The 26,664-nt window shown below is 40.0% G+C and overlaps 1 protein-coding gene across 1 annotated transcript in view; it reads left to right on the forward strand.

The window, feature by feature from the left end:
• Positions 1-19,435, forward strand: part of TNNI3K (TNNI3 interacting kinase) — a 428,191-nt gene extending 408,756 nt beyond the window's left edge. Inside the window, 2 exon segments of the mRNA XM_060202368.1 lie at positions 10,750-10,822; positions 19,359-19,435. Coding sequence (XP_060058351.1) covers positions 10,750-10,822; positions 19,359-19,435 — 150 coding nt within the window.
• Positions 19,436-26,664: the final 7,229 nt, after the last annotated feature.

The following is a 26,664-nucleotide window of genomic DNA, read 5'->3' on the forward strand; positions in this document are numbered from 1 at the left end:
CATAGTGCCAAAATTCCCAGAAGCCTCTTCAGACAGTATTTTTCTGATTTGTGCTCGGATCTTGCTTAACAATTCATCTTTCTGAATTAAGAGATGACACAGCAGTTTAGCCCCACCCCCTGAGGCATCACAATATGAATATTCTATAAGTGTGTCTTATGCAAAAACCTTTGCAAGGAGCTCTGGGTTTTCCCTGCTCCAGCCTTACAACAAGCTGTCATTCAAGTTCTTAATGATGGGTTTATGTGAAAATGCTTTCTCCACATTTTCCTTTCCTTCATTTTAGACAGCAGTGTGGTTCTTCCTTTGAAACAGCACTAAAGGAGATTGTTCCTTCAGGCGAATAGTGTGGTTCAGTTATTGTTTCAAGTGAAATGTATATAGACAAAAGGTAAAACTATTAGCTTGATTTGTAGCAGGTATGCTGTGGCATGTATGTGTAAATCGGGCATAGAGTCCTGATCAAATGTCAGCTATTTCACATAAGGAAGATAAAATATTCTGCTTATGTGAGAACTGTATAATTTCTCTCTACATTCCCCACATGTCAAAGCAGTTTTTAGAGACACCAAGTTTACCACTACCTGCAAAAGCATCATAGACTGTGAGAAATGAAGGACCCTGTGACAGCACACTAAGTGATCTTCAAGTGAACATTTAAATCCCTCTGTAGCACCCAGAACCAACACGTTTTCCAAGCACAGCTTGAGCACTTTCTGTGGCAAAATTCCCTTCTGAAACAACTCAATCTCTGTCTTTTTTTTTTTAATACTAAGTGTCTAAGGGTCAATTTAAGTATATGGAGAATGTCACATACCTGAGGTCTAAATAAATTCTAGATACTCCACATACTCCACAGTGAAAACCCAATGAAAACCCAATGCAGCATGGATCATACTTCTTACATTTTTCATACTTACAGAAGAATCCTTAGAAGGGGAATGAGAAGTGATGCACCTGGTTAAGTGCACGCACATGTGCTATGCGGAAGGACCCATGCAAGGACTAGCTCAAAGACCTGGGTTCCAGCCCTCGCTCCCCACCTGCAATAAGAATGCTTCACTATTGATGAAGTAGGTCTGCAGGTGTCTATTTTTCTTTCTTCCTCTCTTTCCCCTTCTCTCAATTTCTGTCTATTCAATCAAAAAATAAAGGGAAAAATGGCCACCAGGAGAAATGGGTTTGTAGTGTCTACACTGAGCTCCAGTGAGAACCCTGAGGCAAGTAGTAATAATAATGATAATAAAATACATAGAAACTGTCCAATATCAGCAAGAAAAGTAGATTCTTAGTGAATCCATAGTAACCTCTAATGATCAAGTAATTCTAGTAACTTCTTAAGTGTACAGAAAAATTCTGTTTTAATATTCCTTCCTGGAACTTTACCTAAAAAATATATTCATCCACTAGTTTACTTTTATAGATTATGCCTTATTCCTTCTTTAGAGAACTGAAGCCAGATTTGGGCATGTTCTTTGTACACTGCTTCTTTTCTTCATAGCTCTTTTGTAATTTTACATAAATTCTGATTTGCCTTTCATTGGTTATTTTTGTTTGACATATGTCTCAGAAGCATTATCATCTCTGTATTCATTTCCGTCAACATTGCCTCATATTTTAGTTTTGAATACTAGGAAATGTAAATCAGCTCATGGGCCATGTGACTATTTGCAACATGCTAGCTTTTATTGCCAAACCATGGCTTGAGACACACATACACACACAGACAACAAATTACATATTGTATATTTGGGTATAAACTCACTTAATTATTAGTCTACTAGGAAGTATCTACCCATAAAGCAGGATTTAAGAAGTAAGGAATATTGAATTTTGGTTCTACTCTATATTTTTGATAAATTTCTCATTGCCTAATGGACCTATGCAAAAGATTACTATGTTTATATATCACAGAAGTAATATGAAATGTTCATACTAAAATGAATGACATTTTAACCACTAAAATAAGACATACATTACAACTTACAGAAGCTGGCTTGAAGACTAACTAATTTTCTTTTTTAAAAAAAGAAAATCCTACCCCCTTCTCATTAGATGTATATATGAAATCACCCAGGCAATGGTATAGGATATATATTATCCTTTTGACATAAAGAGGGGTGCCTGGTTGACCAGTTATCTTCAAACACTCAAGATTGAGTGTTTTTCTTACCTGCCATCAGTTCACATTTACTTTCATTGAATTCATGGGGCAGCAGCATCACTGGAAATGCTTTTTCACAGACCACAACTCCAGCATACAGAGATCTTGATGTGTTGCTTATATTCTGGGTTTCTGAGAAATTTCTGCTGAAGGCTGGATGCACATGGGTCGAATACAAGTAGTTCCATTGATCATGCTCTGGTTTCTTCTGTTTTGTTTGACTTGGGTGTGCTTAGCTTCCATCTGTCTGTCATTCTAGAACAGCATTCAAAGCCAGACTATGTGGTATCTCTTGGGCAGGAAGGTTAAGTCCCCTGGCATGAACAGCTTCCAGCAACTAAATTAGCAAAACAGCTTGGAGATAGGACTTTGTTCATAAGAAACAAGATAGCCTTTTTGGTGATAAAATATTTATTCCCTAATATCTTGTTATTGCATCTAACACATTTCTTAAAAGGAGCTGGAGTACTACAGAGGTTGCATGTATTAGCAGGGTAAATCTTATTTTGAAAAATATCTTGAATGGCATTTTATTGACTAAAACTAAGTGTGCCTTGTTAATGATGTTGATTGAGATCACACAATGATTCACTTAAAGGCAATATGTTTTCTTCTACTTTTTAATAATTGCTTTCTACCAAATATATATATCTTCACTTCATAGCTTGGGCTAAATATGTGATGGTGTTTAAGCCAGGTAAGTGAATCAGTGTGAACAGATAATTGTATTTTTTAAAAAATCTAACTTCTCTTTTAAAAATTTTTTCCATGCTTTGCCATGCTGTAGCCCAGGTTCTACCTCCAGTATCACATGGGAGGTACTGTGGCACAAAAGAATCTCTAGTTCTGTGGTATATTTCTCTCTCACACTCTCTCATTTTCAAAAACAGATTTATTTACTTTTTTGTATGTTTGATTTCTTATTTTAATTATATTTATCTGTGAATCGGATAGACATAGCCAGAAGTCAAGAGAAATGGGTAGATAGAGAAGGAGAAAGACAAACACCTACAGCCCTGCTTCAGTATTCTCAAAGTTTCCCCCCTGCAGGTGGGGACCAGAGGCTTGAGCCCAGGTATTTGTGCATTGTAACATGTGCCACCACCCAGCCCCTGGTTTGTTTCTCTGTGTGAAGAAAAAAAAAAAACTGATCCAGAGTAAGTGTAGGTGCATAAAGCCTGCATGTGAGAGGTCCCAAGTTTCATAGGATCCAAATAGCAGTACTGACGTACAGAAGATTCTTATATATAGTAGTCTATAAGAATTGTTGCATGGGTCGGGGGAAGGGTTCAGATCCTGGAACATAATGGCAGAGGAGGACCTAGTGGGGGTTGAATTGTTATGTGGAAAACTGGGAAATGTCATGCATGTACAAACTATTGTATTTTACTGCTGACTGTAAACCACTAATCCTTCAATAAAGAAATTTTAAAAAATAAAGAAAAGAAAAAGGCCTAATGTAGCCATGACCTCCAGGGAGGGGCCTTTTTCTTTTCTGAGTAGCAGAGCGTATTTGTTTTTTAATTTTATTTTCTTTATTTTCCCTTTTGTTGCCCTTTTTTTATTGTTGTTGTAGTTATTATTGTTGTTGTCGTTGTTAGACAGGACAGAGAGAAATGGAGAGAGGAAGGGAAGACAGAGAGGGAGAGAGAAAGAGAGACACCTGCAGACCTGCTTCACCGCCTGTGAAGTGACTCCCCTGCAGGTGGGGAGCGGGGGCTGGAACCGGGATCCTTATGCTGGTCCCTGCACTTTGCACCATATGCGCTTAACCTGCTGTGCTACCACCGACTCCCAACAGAGCGTATTTTTATGAAGCTGCCCTCTGTCTGTGGCCAAACTTGTGAACTAAGTGGTGTTGGCTTTCACACCCACCAGCTCTACTTCATAAACTTCCTACTTCTGCTTAAACTCCCCCAACCCAGGGTTCTGATTTCCTAATTCTCTATTCCTCTGTGTCCCTCTTAAGTAATTAACAATCTCTCATTCCCTGAAATTCCTCCATCACTAACTTTTTATAAACCACGTTGTAAGCTTCCCTTTCAGTGGAGTGGATGGAATATGGAACTCTGGTGTTGGGAATTGTATGAAATTGTGCCCTTCTTATTCTACAATCTTGTTAATTATTATTAAATCACTAATGGCAAATGCTAGAAGAAGAAGAAATCACTAATAAAAAACTAAAATACAAATTCCAAAAGAATAATTACATGATATGGGTGCTTTGCTAAATTAGTGATATACTGTTTTATTGCATGCCATGTGGTCTTTGGGCCTCCCCTGGGGTAGAGATAATGTGGGTCAGTGATATGGACAGATTCCATACCTCTTAGCTTTTCAGCTGGGCCTGACGCTTCTTTCATCGGAACTGCTTCCTTATTCCATAGCTGGCTGACCAACCTGACTTCCCAACTCCTGTACTGGGACTAACTCCCTGATCAGTGGCTTTATGAAATCACTGGTTTTGTACTGCATGGGGGGGGGGGGTATGTTTTACCACTAATCACTTCTAAGATTTGTGCTGGGTTTGCTTTCCCAACTCTATTCCCTTTATTTGCAACTTGGCTCTTTCCTACACCTAGGATATAGGTGTCCTCCTAATAGATGGTAGGTGCAACTAGGCTTTAAATAATTTCAAAGAAAGGCTATCTTACGCTTTCATTTCAAGTCCCTGTGCCCACCTGCAGGGCAAGAACTTCACAAGTGGTAAAGCAAGTACTGCAGGTGTCTCTCTTCTCTGTCTCCTTATCTTCACCCTCCCCATTGCAATTTCTCTCTGTCTCTATCCAATAACAAATAAACAAATAAAATATTTTTTAAAAAGAAAAAATAGGATTTGGGTGTATTACGAAGCACATATCACTCCAGAAGTAATATACAAAATCTCTGTACTTGAAGAGTTTGGGACCAAAATAATATTTTTAAAAAAGTGCCTACCAAAAGAGGAGTATGGCAAGGGCTAATCATTGAGGGTTTGAGGAATGTGAACATGAGAATGAATTTAAATTCAAAGAGATCAGTCAGGCATCAGATTACAGTTGAAGAAAGAGACTATATGGCCTAGAACCTGAGGAAAGAGTTGATTGGGCTAGGGTTATACTTCAGAGGTAAACTAAAAAGTTGTTTATTATGTTGAGAGAGGAACAAAGAAGAATGGCACCAAAGATATCTTCAATAACTTTGCCTAAACTAACTAAATAATATGGTACTGAGTATTTAGATGGAGAGAACTGACAGGATGGGAAGGTTAACAATTTGTGCTATAGACATAGTGAGGGCTGTTCTGTGGGTAGCAAGATGAATATGACAAAGATTACACATGTGATTGATGCTAGAGTGATCATTTTGATAAGTTCAAGTTTTGATCAATGAGGCAGAAAGTGATCCCATTCACTAAAATGGTGACAAAATGAAAATAAGGGACGAGGAAGTAAAGAATTGAGGTTGGGTGGTAGCACACCCAGTTGAGCACACATATTACAGTGTGCAAGCACCCCAGGTCTGCACCTGCAGGGGGAAAGCTTCACGAGTGGTGAATCAGTGCTGCAGGTGTCTCTTTGTCTCTCTCCCTCTTTATTTCCTCCTTCCCTCTCAATTTTTGGCTGTATCTATCCAATAAATAAATAAAGATAATACAAATTTTTATAAAAAGGAAAGTGAAGAATTGGGGGCTGAGCCGTAGTGAAGCAGGTTGGCACACATGGCACCAAGTGCAAGGACTGAGGTCAGGATCCCAGTTTGAGCCCCTGGCTCCCCATCTGCAGGTGGGTCACTTCATAAGTGATGAAGCAGGTTTGCAGGTCTTCACTCCTCCTTTCTGGCTTCCCCTTCTCTTTCCATTTCTCTCTGTCCTATCCAACAACAGCTATCACAACAATAACAATAACAACTACAGCAAGGGCAACAAAATGGGAAAAAATGGCTTCAAGGAACAGTGGATCTGTAGTGCAGGCACCGAGCCCCAATGGTAACTCTAGAGGCAAAAAAAAAAAAGAAATAATATCGCTTTGCAGTGGCGGGATGTGGAGGAGATAAAATCCAAGCAAAGGGGACACAATCCTTTATTTGCACGGGCACCTCAGGGTTGGGTGAGAACACAGCAGTTTAGGCCATATGGAGCTAGCCAAAAATGGCTGTCCCCGCTACATGCACCACCCTCCTGTCCCCCAGGTAAAAAACTGGGAAGGGGGGGCAGAAGTAGGAGGGCTTTTCATAGGGCAACAGCCAGGAGTGACATGTCTGGACAGAATTGGCTGGGAGAGGCACTTGAGAATATTGTGGGAAGTGGCAAAACCTGACGGCAAAGACTGCATCTGCATAATTCCCCAGCATCTGCTCCTTTTTTCTTTATATCTAATGGACACAGTAAGGAAATATAGAGTGGAGCAGGCTTAAATGTTTTTAAGGAATGCCATGCTCAGGTGGTAAGATGTAGGATGTTTTTGTTGGGGAGGGAAGACTTACATGGCTGCCAATCTTGTGAGATTCATGTGACCCCCCGCCCCCCCACCGTGTTCAACCCCTCTTTAGAGAGAGAGACTTACCTGGAGGGACTCATCTCATAGGTTAACCTCTGCCAGGCTCAGCCATCTCCTCATAATTTTTCTACATCTTTATCTTTCTATCTAGTCATCTCATTAAGATGGTTCAATGTCTGTAAAAGACTCTATCTGTGACAGAGGAATAGTAGTGTAGGGGTGAGCATAAACCTTTTGGACATAAACCTGAATCATATAAAAAAACAGGAAAGGACAAGCAGGGGAGCAGTAAGAGCCAGTGTGATGCCAAGGGGAGGCTTGGTGTGAAAAGGGATGTTCCCTGTCTCTGGGGGTGTCCCCTGCCTCTGGGGTGGGGGCAAGGCTTCATAATGAGGGGGTGTTGCCTGACTCAAAGGGCAGGACCTGTAGGTGGGAGGGCATGGCCCACCAAACGGAGGGGCTATTTGGCATTGTATAGTCCTCAAGGCAACAGTCTGTAAAGTCTATGAACTACTCAGGGTCAGTCTTTGAAAAACCAGCAGTATGAAGGGAAGGAAGCTGCTGTAAAATTGTGTAAAGTGTCCAAAGGGTATACTAAGTCCAATAGAAGTGTCAGCCTAAAGTAGGCGACTAGGGGGAGAAATGCCAGGGGATGAAACACTGTACGTCTATCTCCATGGGGAAGGTCAGCCACTGGAATTCTGCTTTTCTCTAGAGAGTGAGACAGGCAAAGCAGAAGCAAGAAGCAAGAAGGGCAGACAGGCAGTAAGAAAGTTCTATCCTTGGAGTCTGTGAATCAGGTTTTTCAGATCATGTCAGGTGACATCTTGGGTTTTGGAGGGTGTGCCACTGTAGTCATGCCGTTTAGTGGGCGATGTCAGAGTGTGCAGGGGTCTAAATGGTTTTCCTAGGATTCCTGTGAAAGAAACACAAACAATCTGTTTCTCGTGGTTAGCAGGGCATCTGATTTGAATTTTTTATAGAAGAAGAGGTTTGAATGTATCTTTTTTTATTTCTTTCTTTACTTAATTGGGCCTAGGTGTTTGGCAGGCCTTCCCAACAACCATTTTTCTTTGGGGGTAGTAAGGGATGTCTGTAGCATGGGTGATGTTGTAAAGGAAAAGTTTTTAAATTGTTAGCCGACAAGGGCAGGCCTATAGTGGCAAGATGAGATACACCAGTTAAGTGTAGGAAACTATGTGAATGTTGTTAATTTACATAAGTTGTATATGGAGGAACTTTTTATAGTTTAATACCTTACCATATGAGCAGATGTTTCTTCATGTGGAGGCTTGACAGCTGTAATCACTTATTTGTGAAAAAAATAAAACTTGTAACAAGTTAGAAGTTTACTATAATTGATAACTCGATGATTATAATTTGTTTGAGTATCTTTATAAACTTGGAAGGTCTTTCTCCTATCATTTTAAGGCTGCTTAACCTATTTAAGTGCAATAAAATGTGGTAAGGCAAAGAACCATTGTTAGAGCCTCAGGCATGAGAATCATTAGCATAACCATTGTGTAATCTATTGTTCGCCTGGGCTGGTTCTACCTCTAATTGAGAGGGTATTTGAGAGCTTTACATATCAATAACGTCTTTTTTTACCTTTTGTTACACCCTAGGTATGCACAGGATTTTCAGACCAAATTTAGTTAAAATACATTGATTTTTAACTAATTTTTACCTCAGATTTTAAATGCAAGTTAATTTTACCTTTATGAGAATTATGTTGAAAACCTTTTTCATTTAACTTTTTCTGGTAAGAATGTAGCCTTAAAGTTACATTTCGAACCTTAAAGTTAATGTTTACCAAACTTCAAACACACACATAAACATGGTCTTCAATATACAAGGAGAAAAACTTTTTTTACAAAGACATGCCATTTTAAACACGAATCTGTACTGTCCTAGTTGAACCATTTTTACTCACATGGTTTAAGACTACTGAAAGCAGAGAGGTTAGACAGAAGCAGGCTTAAGATATTTAGAGAGAGTGAGGGAGGGGAGAAAGAAATGGTAGGGAAGTTTTGTTTTTGGGCTCTGTGAACTAATTTTTTAGATTCTGCCATTTTGTATCATGAGTCCCTGAGGGCATCCTGCCTCTGGCAAAAGTGGCAGAGGGAGGGACCTCAAAAGCTGTGGTGGCAGCCAAAGACATGTCTGCCAAAATAGAAGCCTCTGGGTGACAGCCTCATGGTCGGCTAAACTAGGGCTGCTTCTCAGGCCAGAGTCAGTGCTCCTTAACAGAGACACAGGAGGGGACCCCACACATCTCCCAAGCACTGTGATCATGGTCAAGAGAATCCACAGTGTGGCCCCAAGTAAAACGTCTCCGAGATAGAAAGCCTGTCCTATGTCCGCAGAGGGTCAAGCGGCTGTATACTTACCTGTGTCTGGGTGGGTCTGTCCCTGTTCGGGTGCCAGTTGTTGCTTTGTGGTGGCGGGTAGTGGAGGAGAGAGAATCCAAGCGTAGAGGGAACACAATCTTTTATTCACACGGACCCCTCAGGGTTTCGTCCGAGTGCAGTGGTTCGGGACACGTGGAGCTAGCCAAAATGGCCGTCCCCTGCTACCCGCACCACCCTTCCATCCCTGAGGTAAAAACCAGGGAGCAAGGTGGGGGGCGGAAGTAGGAGGGCTTTTCATAGGGCAACAGCCAGGAGTGACGTGTTGGGACAGGATTGGTTGGGAGAGGCACTTGAGAATATCGCAGAAGTGGCAAAGCCTGAGGGCAAAGATTGCATCTGCATAATTCCCCAGCAAAATAAAGTGAAGAATCAGACATAAATTTGCATGTTAGTAGTAACTTGCACATAGGCTTGGAGAACTAAAAGACTTGGGTTTAAATCTGGGCCAGCCATTTGCCAAATTGTGTAAAAAGTTACTAAGTTGTTTCAGTCTCAGTTTCCTTTTTTTATTATTATTATTTTTTATATTTATTTTTATTTATTTATTCCCTTTTGTTGCCCTTGTTGTTTTATTGTTGTAGTTATTATTGTTGTCATTGTTGTTGGATAGGACAGAGAGAAATGGAGAGGGGAGGGGGAAGACAGAGAGAGGGAGAGAAAGATAGACACCTGCAGACCTGTTTCACCGCTTGTGAAGCAACACCCCTGCAAGTGGGGAGCCCAGGGCTTGAACCAGGATCCTTATGCCGGTCCTTGTGCTTAGCGCCACCTGCGCTTAACCCGCTGCGCTACAGCTGACTCCCACAGTCTCAGTTTTCTTATGGGAGAAAAGATGCAGTCATATTATAATAGTATACTAATATCAATCTAATGAGATTACTGATTTCATTTGATGTGGTTATATTGATCATATATAATTAAAAAATAGAAACCATGCAATAAATACTATCACTGTGTCCTAAAATTGCATAATTTTAATAGCAATATAATGTTAAAAGTACCCATTGAAGATGTGTTTTATTTAGATGCATTATTATGAAGGTAGTAGCATTTTTACTATTAGTTCTGCTTGTATAACAGTTACAAGTATATTAACCTAGGGTTTTGATTGGACAATGTTTTTTCTGCTGAATAGCAAAATAGAAATTGTTTATTTTTTCTTTTCTGTTTTACTGGTAAAAAAAGTGAGGTCAGTTCACACAGTAAAGAACCATAATCTATCTGGAAAGCTAAAACTTACACCTAGATCTGACTTACACTAAACCATTCTGAACCCTTCCCTAATGGATCACTTGTACACACACACACACACACACACACACACACACACCACCACCAACAACAACAACAACAAAATGTTTAGTATTTGGGCCAGAGAGATAGCTCAATAGGTAGTGTGTACCTTGCCATGTGTGTGGCCTTGGTTTGAATGTGAACACCTTATGGAATTTCTGTGACATGGGGGTAACCATCTCTGATGCTATGTTGTCTTTCCCTCCCTCCTGCTCTATCTATCAACCTGAATGAATAAGCAGCCAGAGAGCAGTGAAATTGCACACACATCACTGTAAAACAAATAAATAAGAAGAACATCAAAACAACTGTGTTTCATTTTTCAATTTTCTGGGATCTATGCTGAGTGAATACATTTGAGTGAAAGACCCCTGTATGAAACTGTGTGTTTCAAATTTTTCAGTGCTGAACATTGTCTCAAGGCCTGTCTTTGGAGGAAATGAAATGTCTTCAGTTCCCACCCACTGACAAATATGGTAAGTATATGAGCACTTCAGACTGATTAAGACTGTTCTGAAGAATACTATATCTACTAGGAAATGGGGTAGGAAATAGTATGTCTTGTGGTAACTGAAAAAGTAAAACACTTTAATATTTCGTAATCGCCAGATACATACCGTATCTGGTATAGAAGTTATATGGTAGAATTTCTTGGTTTGATCCCCAGTACTGCATGTAATAGAATGATTCTTTGTCTTCTTTCACTCATAGGAAACTCTCTCATCAAAAAAAAAGTTGAAATAAATATCTTAAAAAGCAATGTATTTTAAAAGTGTACTTTGGGGAGCCCGGCGGTGGCACAGCGAGTTAAAGCACAAGGATCAGCATCAGGATCTGGTTTGATCCCCCGGCTCCCCACCTGCAGGGGGGTTTGCTTCACAGGCAGTGAAGCAGGTCCACAGGTGTCTGTCTTTCTCTCCCCCTCTCTGTCTTCCCCTCTGCTCTCTATTTCTCTCTGTCCTATCCAACAACAACGACAGCAATATCCACAACAATAACAACAACAACAAACAAGGGAAACAAAAGGGGAAAAATAAAAAATATCATTATTATTATTTTTTAAATATTATTTTTTAAAAGTGTACTTTGGCATGGTAACTTTTTTTTTTTTTATTTAAATTTTTAATTTAAGAAAGGATTAGTGAACAAAAGCATAAGGTAGGAGGGGTACAACTCCACACAATTCCCACCACCCAATCCCCATAACCCACCCTCTCCCATGATAGCCTTCCCATTCTCTAGCCCTCTGGGAGCATGGACCCAGGGTCGTTGAGGGTTGCAGAAGGTAGAGGGTCTGGCTTCTGTAATTGCTTCCCCGCTGAACATGGGCGTTGACTGGTCGGTCCATACTCCCAGTCTGCCTCTCTCTTTCCCTAGTAAGGTGTGTCTCTGGGGAAGCTGAGCTCCAGGACACATTGGTGGGGTCTTCAATCCAGGGAAGCCTAGCCAGCATCCTGGTGGCATCTGGAACCTGGTGATTGAAAAGAGAGTTAACATACAAAGCCAAACAATTTGTTGAGCAATCATGGATCCCAAGATTGGAATAGTGGAGAGGAAGTGTTAGGGAGGTACTCACTGCAAACTCTAGTGTAATCCTGCTTTCAGGTATATATTTTGCAGTAGTTTATGGATACGTGTGCACATACGCTCTCTCTCACAGAAACTGGTGTATGTCTAGGTTATGGGACTTTGTTAGAAAGTGAACTACCTGAGATGAAATTAGAGTGTACTATAAAAGGAAAGGTCTCACCCGAGTAATGAAGCTGAAGGGTTGTCATTCCACACGTGAAGTCTCTGGATACACACTGAGGTGAAGCATGTTGAGATGGCAATCGTTGCTTTGGTTAGGTTGTGATCGGCGGATGCAATATTATTTGGTATGGATTGGGAGAAGCATACGGGAAAGTGAGCCCTATCCAAGGGTGCCAGGACTGGGGGAAGTAGGGGCTCTATAGTGAAGATGTGAGGTTCCTGCTGTCTTAGGGTTCAAAAAGACAATCAATAGTTAATATTATCATCACATTATTTGTTAATTGGGTTAACTTTGAAAAGTCCCTTTGTTATGGTTTGCTGTATAGTACCCAGTATCCTGTATATAGCTGTGCTATTGGAAGCTTCTAATCTACTTGGTCTAGGCTTTTGAGAGAGTCCGCATATCAAACACGTAGCCTATCTATTAAAAAGATTCAGTTTGTCTTTTGAGAACCTTTGAGACATACAATTGATTTCCCCCTCTCATATTAATTAACTACTGATTTATATGTCTACATTTTGCTAGGAGTGTACATAAACACCATTCCCATCACCAAAGGACCGTGACCCATCCCTCCCACCCATTCCCACCCCCCACTGGCCCAGGAAGCTACATGTCTACCCCTCACCACTGGGTTCTTACTTTGGTGCCCTACTTACAATTTGATCAGGTCCTGCTTTTAGTTTCCCTTTCAGATCTTCTAAGTCAGCTTCTGTTGATGAGTGGGATCATCCCATACTCATCTTTAACTTTCTGACTTAGTCCACTTAACATAATTCCTTCTAGCTCTGTCCAAGCTGGGTCAGAGAAGGTGAGTTCATTGTTCTTGATAGCTGCATAGTATTCCATTGTGTATATATACCACAGCTTTCTCAGCCATTCATCTGTTGTTGGGCACCTGGGTTGCTTCCAGGTTTTAGCTATTATGAATTGTGCTGCTATGAACATAGGAGTACACACCTCTTTTTGGTTGGGTGTTATGGAGTCCTTGGGGTATAACCCCAGGAGAGGAATTATTGGGTCATATGGAAGGTCCATGTCTAGCCTTCTGAGAGTTTTCCAGACTGCTCTCCACAGAGGCTGTACCAATTTACATTCCCACCAGCAATGTAAAAGAGTTCCTCTGTCCCCACATCCTCTCCAGCATTTGTTGCTGCTGTCCTTTTTGATGTATGCCATTCTTACAGGAGTGAGGTGGTATCTTAGTGTTGTCTTAATTTGCATTTCTCTGACAATCAGTGACCTAGAGCAGTTTTTCATATGTTTGTTAGCCTTTTGGATCTCCTCTGTGGTGAATGTTTTGTTCATTTCCTCTGCCCATTTTTGGATGGGGTCATTTGCTTTTTTGGTGCTAAGTTTGCTGAGCTCTTTATATATTTTGGTGATTAGTTTGTTGTCTGATGTCTGGCATGTGAAGATCTTCTCCCATTCTGTGAGGGGTCTCTCTGTTTGTTTAATAGTTTCTTTGGATGTGCAGAAGCTTTTCAATTTGATGTAGTCCCATTGGTTTGTTTCTGCTTTGGTCTTCCTTGCAATTGGGTTTGATTCATCAAAGATATCCTTGAGGTGTAGATGGGAAAGTGTTTTACCAATGTTTTCCTCTAAGTATTTGATTGTTTCTGGTCTGACATCTAGGTCTTTGATCCATTTGGAGTTGATTTTTGTTTCTGGTGAGATAAAGTGATTCAATTTCATTCTTCTGCATGTTTCAACCCAGTTTTCCCAGCACCATTTATTGAAGAGAGCCTCCTTCTTCCATTTAATCCTTTGGGCCCCCTTATCAAAGATTAGATGCCCATAGGTGTTGGGATTTACTTCTGGGCTTTCAATTCTGTTCCACTGGTCTGTGTGCCTATTTTTGTTCCAGTACCATGCTGTTTTGATGATGATGGCTTTATAATATAGTTTAAGGTCTGGGAGTGTGATGCCTCCATTTCTGTTTCTTTTCCTTAGGATGGTTTTGGCAATTCTAGGTGTTTTCAGGTTCCAGATAAATGATTGTAGTGTTTGTTCTATTCTCTTAAAGAAGCTTGGTGGAACTTTGATGGGTATTGCATTAAATTTGTATATGGCTCTGGGGAGAATGTTCACCCCTTGATATTTACCTTTGAGCTTAACAATGTGTATATGTAAGTGTGTGGGGGAGTGTCTCTGTGTGAGAGAATAATAAAAGTATAACTTGGGAGTCGGGCTGTAGCACAGCGAGTTAAGCGCAGGTGGCGCAAAGTGCAAGGACCATTGTAAGGATCCCAGTTCAAGCCCTGGCTTCCCACCTGCAGGGAAGTCACGTCACAAGTGGTGAAGCAGGTCTGCAGGTGTCTCTACTTCTCCCCCTCTCTCTGTCTTCCCCCTCCTCTCTCCATTTCTCTCTGTCCTACCCAACAACAACCACAACAATAATAACTACAATAATAAAACAAGGGCAACAAAAGGGAATAAATAAATAAAATAAATATTAAAAAATAAAAATATAACTCTTCTTATGAAACAGACTTCTGTATCTCAGTGCATTTCCGACACTGTTTTCCCCGTATTGAGTCCTCTGCCTCTCGACCCTATATCACTGACAAATAGATAAAAGGAAAACTAGTTGAATTTCTATAGTTGCCTCATATGCTGGCAGAACTCTTTGCTCTTAGACATGTACTGGATGGTAAAGTATAAATCCAGCAAGTCCCTGTAAAAACTGGAGAGGAAGCAAATGTATCACTGATGGAATTCAGTTTGCACAGGTCTGCTTTAGAAAGAGTTAATTGCCTTCTTTGGGATAATTAACAGTGTTCTACACCCCCCCCCCCCCACTGAAACAACAATTGGAGCAAGAAGATAGGCAACCACCCTTTGCATCATCAGCCACCACATTCATGTGCTACACCTATGGGGTACTTTACACACCCTCTGAGCCTGAGAGACCCTCTGACTGTGCTGGAATTTTAGCTTAATGAGCTCATTTATTTATGGTACCTGCCTTTGACAAGTTGGAAACTTCAACTTCAGAGTCCTGAAAAAAATGTATATCAGCTAAAGAAATCAGATTTATTACAAGAACTGGATTCAGGGAAAAACAAATTGGATCACATGTTCCCAGTTTTCTGATTTAGATGGTAATAGATCCTGGAACCCTCAGCTTTGAGACCTTTACAAATGCATCTCAGTTGCAGAGTACCATTTCAGAAGGTCAGAGAAAGTCTTTAAGAAATGAAAGAGGAAAAAAAAAAAGGATAGATGCAGATAAATTGCCTGGGAGTGTTAAAGAAAGAAAGCTTTGCTTCTGATTCCCAATACATGGGTAGAATGAAGCTGAATGATTTTATTGGGAGGGTTAATGATTTATAGTAAAATATAGTAGTTGGTATATGTGTATTTGTCAGTTTTCCACATAAAGCTATAAGCCCCCTCACCTAGGTCTTCCCCCGCCATCATGTTCCAAGACCTGAAAACTGACCCCCACCCCAGAGTCCTTTACTTTGATGCAATACACCAAGCCAAGTGCTTTTTATCATCGGTTTTTACACCACAATTAACCAGCCCAATAACAAGGAGAAATTTGCTTTAAGTGTCACATCAACATATTTACTATAGATGTAATATCTAATATTGTTTCCCCAAATCTTTTTTTGTTGTTGTTTTTTTGTTTTTTATTTTTTTTATTTCTTTTTTGTTTCCCCAAATCTTTACAGATGTGACCATACACTGACAAAATACAGGGAAACTTTCTATATGTATGTTTTGACCAGAAGTCATTCCTTTCATTGTAGAGATTCAAGATGCAGCATATAATGGTTTGTTTCTTCAAAGAATATGAGCAGAATCCCCCAAAATGGAGAAGGAAGACAAAAGTGATGAAATAATATGAGTTTGGCTCTCCTATGCATCTCTATATCAGGGGGTTGAAGTTAACATTAGACTGTTTGACTGGAGTGAGAGCCCTATAAACAAAGAAGATACGTTTAATATCTCCCACAAGGAACATCATATCACAGAAGAAAAAAGAAAAGAAAAAAACTCTAATTGACCTACATTTTCATTTCATGAACCAATTATGGTATAACAGCAACTTTATGAACTGTTCATTCCCCTCCCTCCCAAGAGCATGGCTAGAGAATGGAGATGAAATTAGGCACATAGATATTTTTCTCTGTACTTTATATCTTCTATCCTAAAGTAACAAACCTTGCAGACATTTTTTTTCTATAGTCAGTGTTCAGATTTCACTGGGGCCCTGTTAAAGTGAGTGGCCACACATCCCTTCTATTCTGTGTCACACATCCCTTCTATTCTGGCAGTGATGGTATCAATAATAAATGTCAGCATCTGTGTCTTCCTGGTTTTGCTACCCATCCCTGAAAGAGAGCCTGCCCACACCCACTGGAAGGATGTGAGTTTCACAGTCAGATTTCCACCAGAGTCCTGTGGGGAGAAAGACATGGGAAATCACAGGCTAGGACTGCGTGTGATACATTAGAAGATTGATTATAGCAGTAAAATAACTACAAGCATATTAAAACCTCTGTCTATGCCTGGAATGGAAGTTGCAATTGCAGGCTGGAATAGAAGGATATAGTTTTGCTTTAGCAAGTATATTTTCTTTTAGTCCACTCAAAATCAGGGCATGTGCCCTGATTCCCCACATCTTAGCCTCTCCCCACTGCACCCCAGCTCATATCTGTTCAGAACAGGACCTCATGTATTAGACATGAGTGAGTGATAGAGGTCAGCAGCAGCACCAGCAGCAGTGGCATTGCCTCTCAGAAGAGTGTATGTGCTGCCTAAGAAATTCTGACAGAACCCTTTCCTGGGAAAATAAATACAGCTATTCAACTCCATATTGCTAGATGTCTTGATGAAAATGTAGATGATTGAGCTGGTTCTAAAAACTCGGCTATCAACGGGGAGCAAAAGCAGCAATAGCAACTGACAAATGTGCCCATTTCCACAGAAGCAATAAATGGCTTCTTAGAGTGAAATGTTACTGCTTCCTTACATGTCATGTGCTATCTAGCATACTTAAGCCTTCCCAAGCCACTATCTTCGTACTCTGGACACACACAAGGTTATTGCCTCAATGAACATGAAATGCTACTGGTATTTAGACCTAACTATTAAGAGACACATGAAAATTGGACTCTTAGGGAGGAAAAAATCCTAGAGCCAGTTTGCTTTGGAGAACGACTTTTTTTTCTTTTTCTCTATTGCTCTCTCTACCTTCCTTTTTGAATCATCATTTCTTTAGCACCGTCATTGTGTGACAAATACTGGATTAACTGTCTTGTACATGGTAGCAACTGTATTAGGAAATGCTATTATTGAAGACACTGAGTCTTAGAAAATTTAAACTGAAAGAAGTCATAGAACCAATAAGTTTTGCTGAATCAGGGTTTCTGTGCAGATTTGTCTGGCGAGAAGACCATCTAGTCATTATGCTGTGCCACTTTCCTGAAATGTTCCCTTCTTTTACTCTAAAATCAAAACATGACCTGACCAGTTTGAGTTCAAGCCAGAAGTCCATCATTTAAATTTTTTTTTTTTTGAGCCTCCAGGGTTATTGTTGGGGCTCGGTTCCTGCACTATGAATCCACTGCTCCTGGAGGCCATTTTCTTTCTTTTTTTTTTATTATTTATTTAAGAAAGGAGACATTAACAAAATGGTAGTATAGGAGGGGTACAACTTTACACAATTCCTGCCACCCAATCTCCATATCCCATCTCATCCCCAATAGCTTTCCCATTCTTCATCCCTCTGGGAGCATGGACCCAGGGTCGTTGTGGGCTGACGAAGGTGGAAGGTCTGGCTTCTGTAATTGCTTCCCCACTGAACATGGGCATTGACTGGTTGATCCATACTCCCAGTATGCCTCTCTCTTTCCCTAGTAGGGTGGGTCTCTGGGGAAGCGAAGCTCCAGGACACATTGGTGGGGTCTTCAGTCCAGGGAAGCCTGGCCGGCATCCTGATGGCATCTAGAACCTGGTGGCTGAAAAGAGAGTTAACATACAAAGCCAAACAAATTGTTGAACAATCATGCACCCAAAGGTTGGAATAGTGGAGAGGAAGTGTTGGGGGGGCGGTACTCACTGCAAACTCTAGTGTACTTCTGCTTTCAGGTATATATTTTGCAGTAGTTTATGGATACGTGTGAACATAAGCTCTATCTCCTGGAACCTAGTCTATATCTAGGTTTTGTTAGAAAGTGAACCACCTGGGATGGAATTAGAGAATACTATGAAAGGAAAGGTCTCACCTGAGTAATGAAGCTGAAGGGTTGTCATTCCACACGTGAAGTCTCTGGACACAGTCTGAGCTGAAGCATGTTGAGGTGGCACTCGTTTAATTGATTAGGTTGCAATTGGCAGATACAATATTATTTCATATGAATTGGGAGAAGTATGTGGGAAAGTGGGCCCTACCCTAAGATTCCAGGATGGGAAATACAGGCTCTATAGTGGAAATGTGAGGTTCCTGCTGTCTTAGGGTTCAAGAAGACAATGGATGGTTTTTGTTATCATCACATTATTTGGTAATTGGGTTAACTTTGAAAAGTCCCTTTGTTAGGGTTTGTTATATAATTCCCAGTATCTTGTATATAGCTGTGCCACCAGTTGCTTCTTATCTACCTGGTCTAGGCTTTTGAGAGAGTCCGCATATCAAAGACTCAGCCTATATATTTAAAAGACTCAGTCTGTGTTTAAAACTTCAAGACATAACAATCAAGTTTCCCCCCTCTCATATTAACTAATGATTTATATGAATACACTTTAATAGGAGTGTACATAAACACCATACCCATCACAAAAAGACTGTGTCCCATCCCACCCAACCACCCCCACCCCTCCCTTGTTGCCCTTGTTGTTTATCGTTGTGGTGGTTATTATTACTGTGGTTGTTGTTATCATTGTCAGATAGGACAAAGAGAGATGGAGAGAGGAGGGCAAGACATAGAGCATAGAGGAGGAGACAAAGATAGATACCTGCAGACCTGTTTCACCGCTTGAAGCAACCCCCCTGCAAGTGAGGAACCGGGGCTTGAACCGGGATACTTTGCTGTTCCTTGTGCTTTGCACCATGTGTGCTTAACCCGCTGCACTACGCCTGCCCCCCTTGTTTTTGTTCTTTCAGCTGTTTGCTAACACTTTCCTGTTCACATGAGCCAAGAGAAGCAGTCTCGTGGTTGTATATTGCACTGAGCTCAGATTGGTTAAGAAAAATGGAAAGATGAACTGAAAGGCCAATAAGTAACAGCTGAACTTCTTTTCCGATGCAGGCTACGTGTCTGATCCCATGAGCCCGATGCATTTTCATTCTTGCCGGAATAGTGGCGGCTTTGAGGACAGCAGCTGACAGCATTCTGCATATACCTAAGGAGAGTTTTTCCCCCAAATTGACAGCAACTGTTCCAACCATGGCAGGCTCACTTCCAATTACAATATTTTACCCTTTAAGGTCTCCTAAATTGGGTTGTTTATACTGGTTCTATTTAATTCCCTGCCACCATTTGGGCTTTGGATTTATGGCTAAAGAATAAAAATGCAAAAGAACCAAAGCAGCATGTATTTTAAAAATTGGTTTTAATTTAATATTGTAAAGGGAGAATCAACTTATAATGTTATTTGAGGATGGGACCTAAGACCATGGTGGGAATCTAACAATTACTGTGTTTTTCTAGACTAAATTATGTAGATTTGCATTTGAAAGCCATGGGTTTGATTCCTTAGAATTTTGTTCATTTCCTTATCTCATTATGTTATTACTCCTGTCCAACTCTGTGATTAAATATTCTTTGGTGGCATACAAAACTAATTTAGAAGTATATTTCTTTCCACCCCCGATTTCCACTGTGTATACCTTCTTTTAGATCTTCTAGTAAAAAGAAGTAATTATCTTCAGATCAAGAAGCTTGAAGAAGTATAAAACTTAATTATTTCACTTTCTTTCCTAGCATGCCAAGTGCCCCACGCTCCACCTCGACAAATGCTTGCTGTCGCCACCCAGGAATCAGAAATATAAATTCAGTTATGACACCGGTCCATAATGCAGACATGCCAAGTATACTATTGTCTGATGTAGGGGAATGAAGGATATTTGGCCCATGTGCTGTTTCTTTAAAAGTGGAAATTTCCCCTTAATTCTTATTCAACCAGGAAGATGGGAATGCTTCCACTAGAAAAAAAAAAGGCATTATTGATGAAAGATAAAATTATGAAAAAAGGCAGAAAACCATGACAACTCTATATATTAACTGTTTTTAAACCTCTGTAAAAAAATAAAAAAGCATAACACTAATAAAGAAAAACTGGGAATACCTTAGATTTCTAAATCTCAGTTCTATTAACATTTTAGAAGGGAGAATTATTTTTGTACTGAGCACTATATGATATTTTGTAGTTTTCTGAGCCTTACTTGCCCACTGGACATCAATATAACATCCTTCCTCTACCACACACACAGTCACAGCAATCAAATATTATCTCCAGATGTCATGAAATGTGCCTCGTGGGAGGAAGTTGTCCCAGATGGAGAAAATTCTAGATGCTGAGATGACAACTAGGGGGTTAAATAGCAAGAAAGAAAATATGAAGTCTGGCTCTGACTAGCTGCATTTAGTAGAACTTACTTTTTACTCCTGAGTAACGTAGAATCATAGATACATGAAAATGAATAGACTGATTCTAAAGTTGATTGCTCCTTTCATGTCTCTGTGTGTGGCAGGCTCCTCTATCCTCCTTTCTCTTCCTACCAATTAGAAATTATGTATCTTGGAGAAAATTTCTATCAGGAAGATAACCCCACCTCTAAAGTTCCTGTGGGCCTTTTCTCATGGTATATGGTTGCAAAATTGAAAGTGTTAATATGAGCTGATAAATCTAGAGTTAGAAATTAAGATGGGGGGTGGTGGCACACCTAGCTGAGTACAAATGTTGCAATGTACAAGGACCCAGGTTCAAGCCCCTGGTCTTTCCCCCATCTGCAGGGGGAAAGCCTCATGAGTGATAGAGCAGTCTAAAGGTGTCTTTCTTTCCTGTCTCCCCCATTCCTCTTGATATCTGGTTATCTCTATCAAATAAGTAAAGATAATTAAAAAATTAATACAGTGGAACTACCAACTATTTATATATTTACTTTTTTTTAAAGTGTCCTCAGTGTTTTGATTTCTGCCATCCAATTATCCTGGAATCAAAGATATATTGTATTCCACCAAGCAAACAGTCAAAGAGTTTTATAATAAGCAGGAATAAGAAGCCTTGAGACATGAATTTTTCAGGTAAAGACAGAGTATAGGTGTGTATACAAGGGTGGGGGTGATGCTGATATACTGGTTAGAGGGTACCTATTTCCATAGCTTACCTCTCTTCCTCTATTCTGGATATATTCCAGAATGGGCCACCAACTAGCCTGGAATACATGGATACTTCTGTTATTTATGAGTTGAGCTGAAAGTAATGCTTTAAAACAAAACAAAAAAATAAAAATTTAGGGAGTCGGGCTGTAGCACAGAGGGTTAAGCGCAGGTGGCGCAAAGCACAAGGACTGGTATAAGGATCCCGGTTCGAGTCCCGGTTCGAGCCCCGGCTCCCCACCTGCAGGGGAATCGCTTCACAGGCGGTGAAGCAGGTCTGCAGGTGTCTATCTTTCTCTCCTCCTCTCTGTCTTCCCCTCCTCTCTCCACTTCTCTCTGTCCTACCCAACAATGACAACAATAATAACTACAACAATAAAACAACAAGGGCAACAAAGGGAATAAATAAATAAAATAAATATTAAAATTAATAAATAAAATTAATAAAATAAAAATTTAAAAAGACAGTTTTAAGTCTATGATTCACATTAAATATTGTGCAGAATGTGTGCAGAATGAAGTCAGTGCTGGGGCATGATAGAAATCCTCCCAAGTTCTTGCTGAACAGCATCATGTCCACAGAAAAGAGGCAACTTCTACCACCCCATCCTTTACCAGAGTTTTTTTTTTTTTAATCAACTCATCAAACTCCCTTTCTTTGTTTCCTTTATTAGCTGCCTTCTGCATTTCCTTATGTTGCTATTTCCCTCTGACTCTTGTCAAGTTTTTGCAAATAATGAGACTACTGCATTTTGATTACTGAGAAGGGAAACCTTTGCACAGATGCCAACCTGTGGCATACAAACCCTTTTCATTACTGCAGTTTTAATGGAGCCCAAGGATCATCTTAGAGTTTGTCTTCAGACCATGTTTCTTTTTCTTTTCTTTCTTTCTTTTTTTTTTCCTCCTGCTTGTTGAAAATGTCTCACTAATTGCTTTCTTTTTCTGTTGGCAAAAATGAACTTCTAGGATCATGATTTTTCATGTTTAGTACATTAAATTTTTCCCTGCATGCATACAGACTGAACTCACTTTGAAGATGTACAATTAGCTATAATTGTAAGCCAAATTATAGCAGCACCAGGAGAGAGTTATTTCAACAGAGTGATTATGTGGGTTAAATTATTTCCAAAGTTGGCATTTCTCTGGGAAAGAGGTAAGACTGGGTGCTTGTTGCGGAATAAAAGACTTTAAGCTAGACAATCCATATGAAAGGAAAAAACTGATTTCTTTTTCACTTGCTCTTTCTTTCCTTAATTCCCTGCCTTCTCTCCTTTCAATAATAAGCATTAGCTTTGGAGTCACTCACACTTTCTACAATGGTTATGTGGCACTGGAGAAGTCACTCAGCCTATCTGAATTCTAGTTTATTGTAAGTGGGTGATAATAGTATTTATCTTGGAAAGGCTGGGCAAAGATGAATGGAGAGTATTTGTGTTTTTCTCTGCCAACACCATCAAAGCCACAGCAGTGAATGAAAAAAAAAAACACTTATAGAAACAAACTAGAATCTCAAGCAAGTTTCCACAGCAAGAGACAAAAAAAATCAGCACATACAGATGCCCCCTGCCCCCGTCCCCTCCTCTCAAGGTAAATTTCCTTGGCATGACAAGCCACAGTTGAGAGGAAATCACATGTTTATTTTGTCTGTTTTTTTCTTTTCTTCTTTATGGGGGGGCAATGAGTTACAGAACAGTTGTTCATGGGTACAATTTCTCATCTCTTTGTGATAAGTGTCTATAAAACTGTCAACCACGACTTGGGTCCTTTTCTAAAGTATGTAACTTTGTGCTTAGAACTTTACAATTTTCAGGAAATAGAAAATGGTGGCCTACAAACCAGGTGGAAGTTGCAGAAGCAGATAACTGCACAGCTTGCTGAGAACAGCACAAGTGGAAGCCTTGGTGGGACTGGGCTTTAGTAACAGATCTTGGATAAGTTCTAAAAGGAGTGTTCACCTGCCAGCCTGCATTTTACCAGATTCTGTTTCCCACCAACATGAGCGGTGAAGCAGTATCTCTCTATCTCTATCTCATCCTCCAATCTCAATTTCTGTCTCTCTCCAGTAATGTAATAAAAAATTCTGTAGTGTAGCTCAAAAGTAACCAAAGAACGAGACCTGAGGCCACATGGAGGGCAGGGAGTTACGCTGATTTTACGTTAATGGGTTATAGGTGGATTCCTACCAGACCTGCACACTCTTGTACTGCAGTTCCCAGCTTTTATCAGTTTCAAACTGGTCGTGGCACAAGATGATTGGTTAGAAACAGAGTCCATCAAGGTGCTGACAATAAAGGTGAGAGCAGGTTGGCTGCCATCAGGGCAGCCACTCAGAGCCTGCCACTGGGATGCTGGAATGTAGAAGTGGGCGTCAATCAAGAGCCTATAGATTTTTCATTTCAGTAATAAATAAATAAATTTTTTAAAGGTTTGGGGCAAGCAGGAAAAGAAAGCAATTTCTGCCAAATATATATATTCAAATAACTTCTTACACACCCATAATCCCTTGTGGGTTTCCAGACATCTATCATAATCAATATGGCCAGGTTATCATTCTGGTTTGAAGGAATGAGTCAGAACATTAATATAACTAAAATGAATTCACTGTCACTAAAGCACTCCTATAAGAACTCTTAAAGAACTTACATAATAGGAAAACAATCTCCCTCATATGAAATAAAGAAATAAAAGAAGAGAACAAGTCAACTGAAGACTAGTGATTGAGTTGACTATAGGACTGAGGAAATTGAATTGGGCTGAAAGGGAGAGGACTGCAAGGGTGGAGGGGTCCAATGGACTTCAGTGGATGGATTTGGTACTTGCTAGTAGCTGTGTTATGGAAAAATATTCTGAAGAAGCAGCATATTTCTAAAACATTAGTTGCCTTCAGGATCATGGTTCAAGTCATAGCATCACAAAGGTCCTATGACAATGGAGGAGGCTTCATTGCTATGGTTTCTATCTCACTTTTGCTCTCACTATCTCTCTTTTTGTATTTCTCTACCTGAATGAAAAAGCTGAATATGAGTGGTAAAAATGCACATATCCAAAGCCTTGGCTTCATAGTGAATACATACATTTATGGTCTCAGAAACCAAGGTTACCTCAAGGACAAAAAAATTTAAGTGCTAAGAAATTTATCTTGTAGAGTTATTGTAAAGCGTGCAATTAATATAAAGTTCTCATTTGGTTCCTGCCACACCATTGCATATGCTGTAAATGTTGCCGATCATATTTACTATTATGTAAAGAGTTACACTGTAAAATAAGAATATGAAAGGAGAGGAGACATTTTTCTACTATGATAATAATCATCAAAGTTCCTAAAAACTTCACCTTTGTAGACAACAGGTGGCCAAACTTATAATTTAGAGGCAGTTTCAGACAATATCAACAGCATCAACATCTTATTTAAATAAAATAAGAAGAGAAATAAAATCCCTTAAATACAAGAACTAAAATAATTCCTGAAATGATATGATGCTGATTAAAACTAAGAAAGATATTTATTGAACACATATTCTTTATCAGGGACTGTTTTAAATGATTTTATGTGTATTATTTCATGAATCCAGGCTAGTAGAAAATAGAACAAGGCTTGTCTTATAGTAACATACAGGATTATTTCATTATACAGTAGTATTGAGACTGGCATACTTTAACGATGACTATTTAGTCACTATCAGGCCACCCCATCAGCTAGGGCCCTAGTTGGGGAGTCCTGAGATTCCCAAATAGACATGGTGGGCCTAGGCCTCAAATAAATCCCTGTCTCCATTGTTACCAGTCATCTCTATCAGAAACAACAAAATAGACCTCTTTGTGGGCCACCCAAAGGACAATGTCCTCAACTTGGATCAACAATAGTAGGAATGTTCCATCCTCTGAAGGGAGGATGAACAACATACTCTATGCTACGCCTGAGGAAGATGGGTCGATATTGGGGCAGCTTGGAATGTTCCTACTCTTGACCACAGAATTTGAGCTCAGATCTAGAGGGATGTAGAGGTCACATAGGCCCCTAAGCTGAATATGGGCCCCAGACCAAATCAAATCAGTGGGGTTTACAGTCAACAATATTTATACCCCTTTCCCATATTAGGGAGCTACTCTATTCCCTGATACAGCTTTCTGTCCTTTTTCCAACCATGACATAATCTCCCCAGACAATAAGTTAGATCCACCTGCATATCATATTTCAGGCTCAGGAAAAAAAGAAAACTAGTATAGATACAGGCCCTTTGGAATATAACTAAAATATGCCTACTAGCTATCTACAAAACAGAGACCCCCCTCCCCCAACTCTTCATCTGCACTATTCCTACCTTTAGGTCCATGATTGTTCAACAATTTGTTTGGCTTTGTATGTTAACTCTCTTTTCAGCCACCAGGTTCCACATGCTAGCATGATGCCAACCAGACTTCCCTGGAGAGACGACCCCACCAATGTGTCCTGGACCTCCGATTCCCCAGAGCCCCACCCTACTAGGGAAAAAGACAGGCCGGCTGGGAGTATGAATTGACCAGTCAATGCCCATGTTAGCAGGGAAGCAATTACAGAAGCCAGACCTTCCACCTTCTGCACCCCACAACGACCTTGGATCCATACTCCCAGAGGAATAAAGAATAGAAAGCTATCAGGGGATGGAATGGGATATGGAGAATTGGTGGTAGGAATTGTGTGGAGTTGTACCCCTCTTATCCTATGGTTTTGACAAAGTTTCTTTTTTATAAATAAAAAAATTAAATAAATAAATAAATAACAGGTGTTCACAGTCCAGAACTGTGGCAAAGGTAAACAAATACACAGGTCTGTGATCCTAAGAAAAATTAAGGAATCATCCCAGGAGAAGTTTCAGGGATCATGAAGACAAACCTTTTCTGGTTGCTATGGCTCCTCTTTGCAAGGAAAAACAATACAAAAAAAATCATCACCATTTTCTTTGTTATAATTATGGAAGAGAAGAGGCTGGAATAATCTCAAGGCTCAAGAAATATACATTGTTATTTTCTAGGCAGAAGGAACCAGAAATGATTGACAGATGCAAGACTCTCACCATGATAAGCAGGAACAAAAAAGTTATGAGGGCAAAGCTCAGCAACTGGAGAAGCCAAGGAGTTTCACACTTCCCTCTCCTCATTAGCACACTGGATGGCAAAAGTGAGGAGAGATGGTTTAGCCATTACCCATTACCGGTAGGATTTGAATACCTTATTCCTTCCTAGTTTTGTG

Source organism: Erinaceus europaeus, chromosome 11 (genome assembly GCF_950295315.1).
Source record: "Erinaceus europaeus chromosome 11, mEriEur2.1, whole genome shotgun sequence".
In the NCBI taxonomy this organism is placed as follows: domain Eukaryota; kingdom Metazoa; phylum Chordata; class Mammalia; order Eulipotyphla; family Erinaceidae; genus Erinaceus; species Erinaceus europaeus.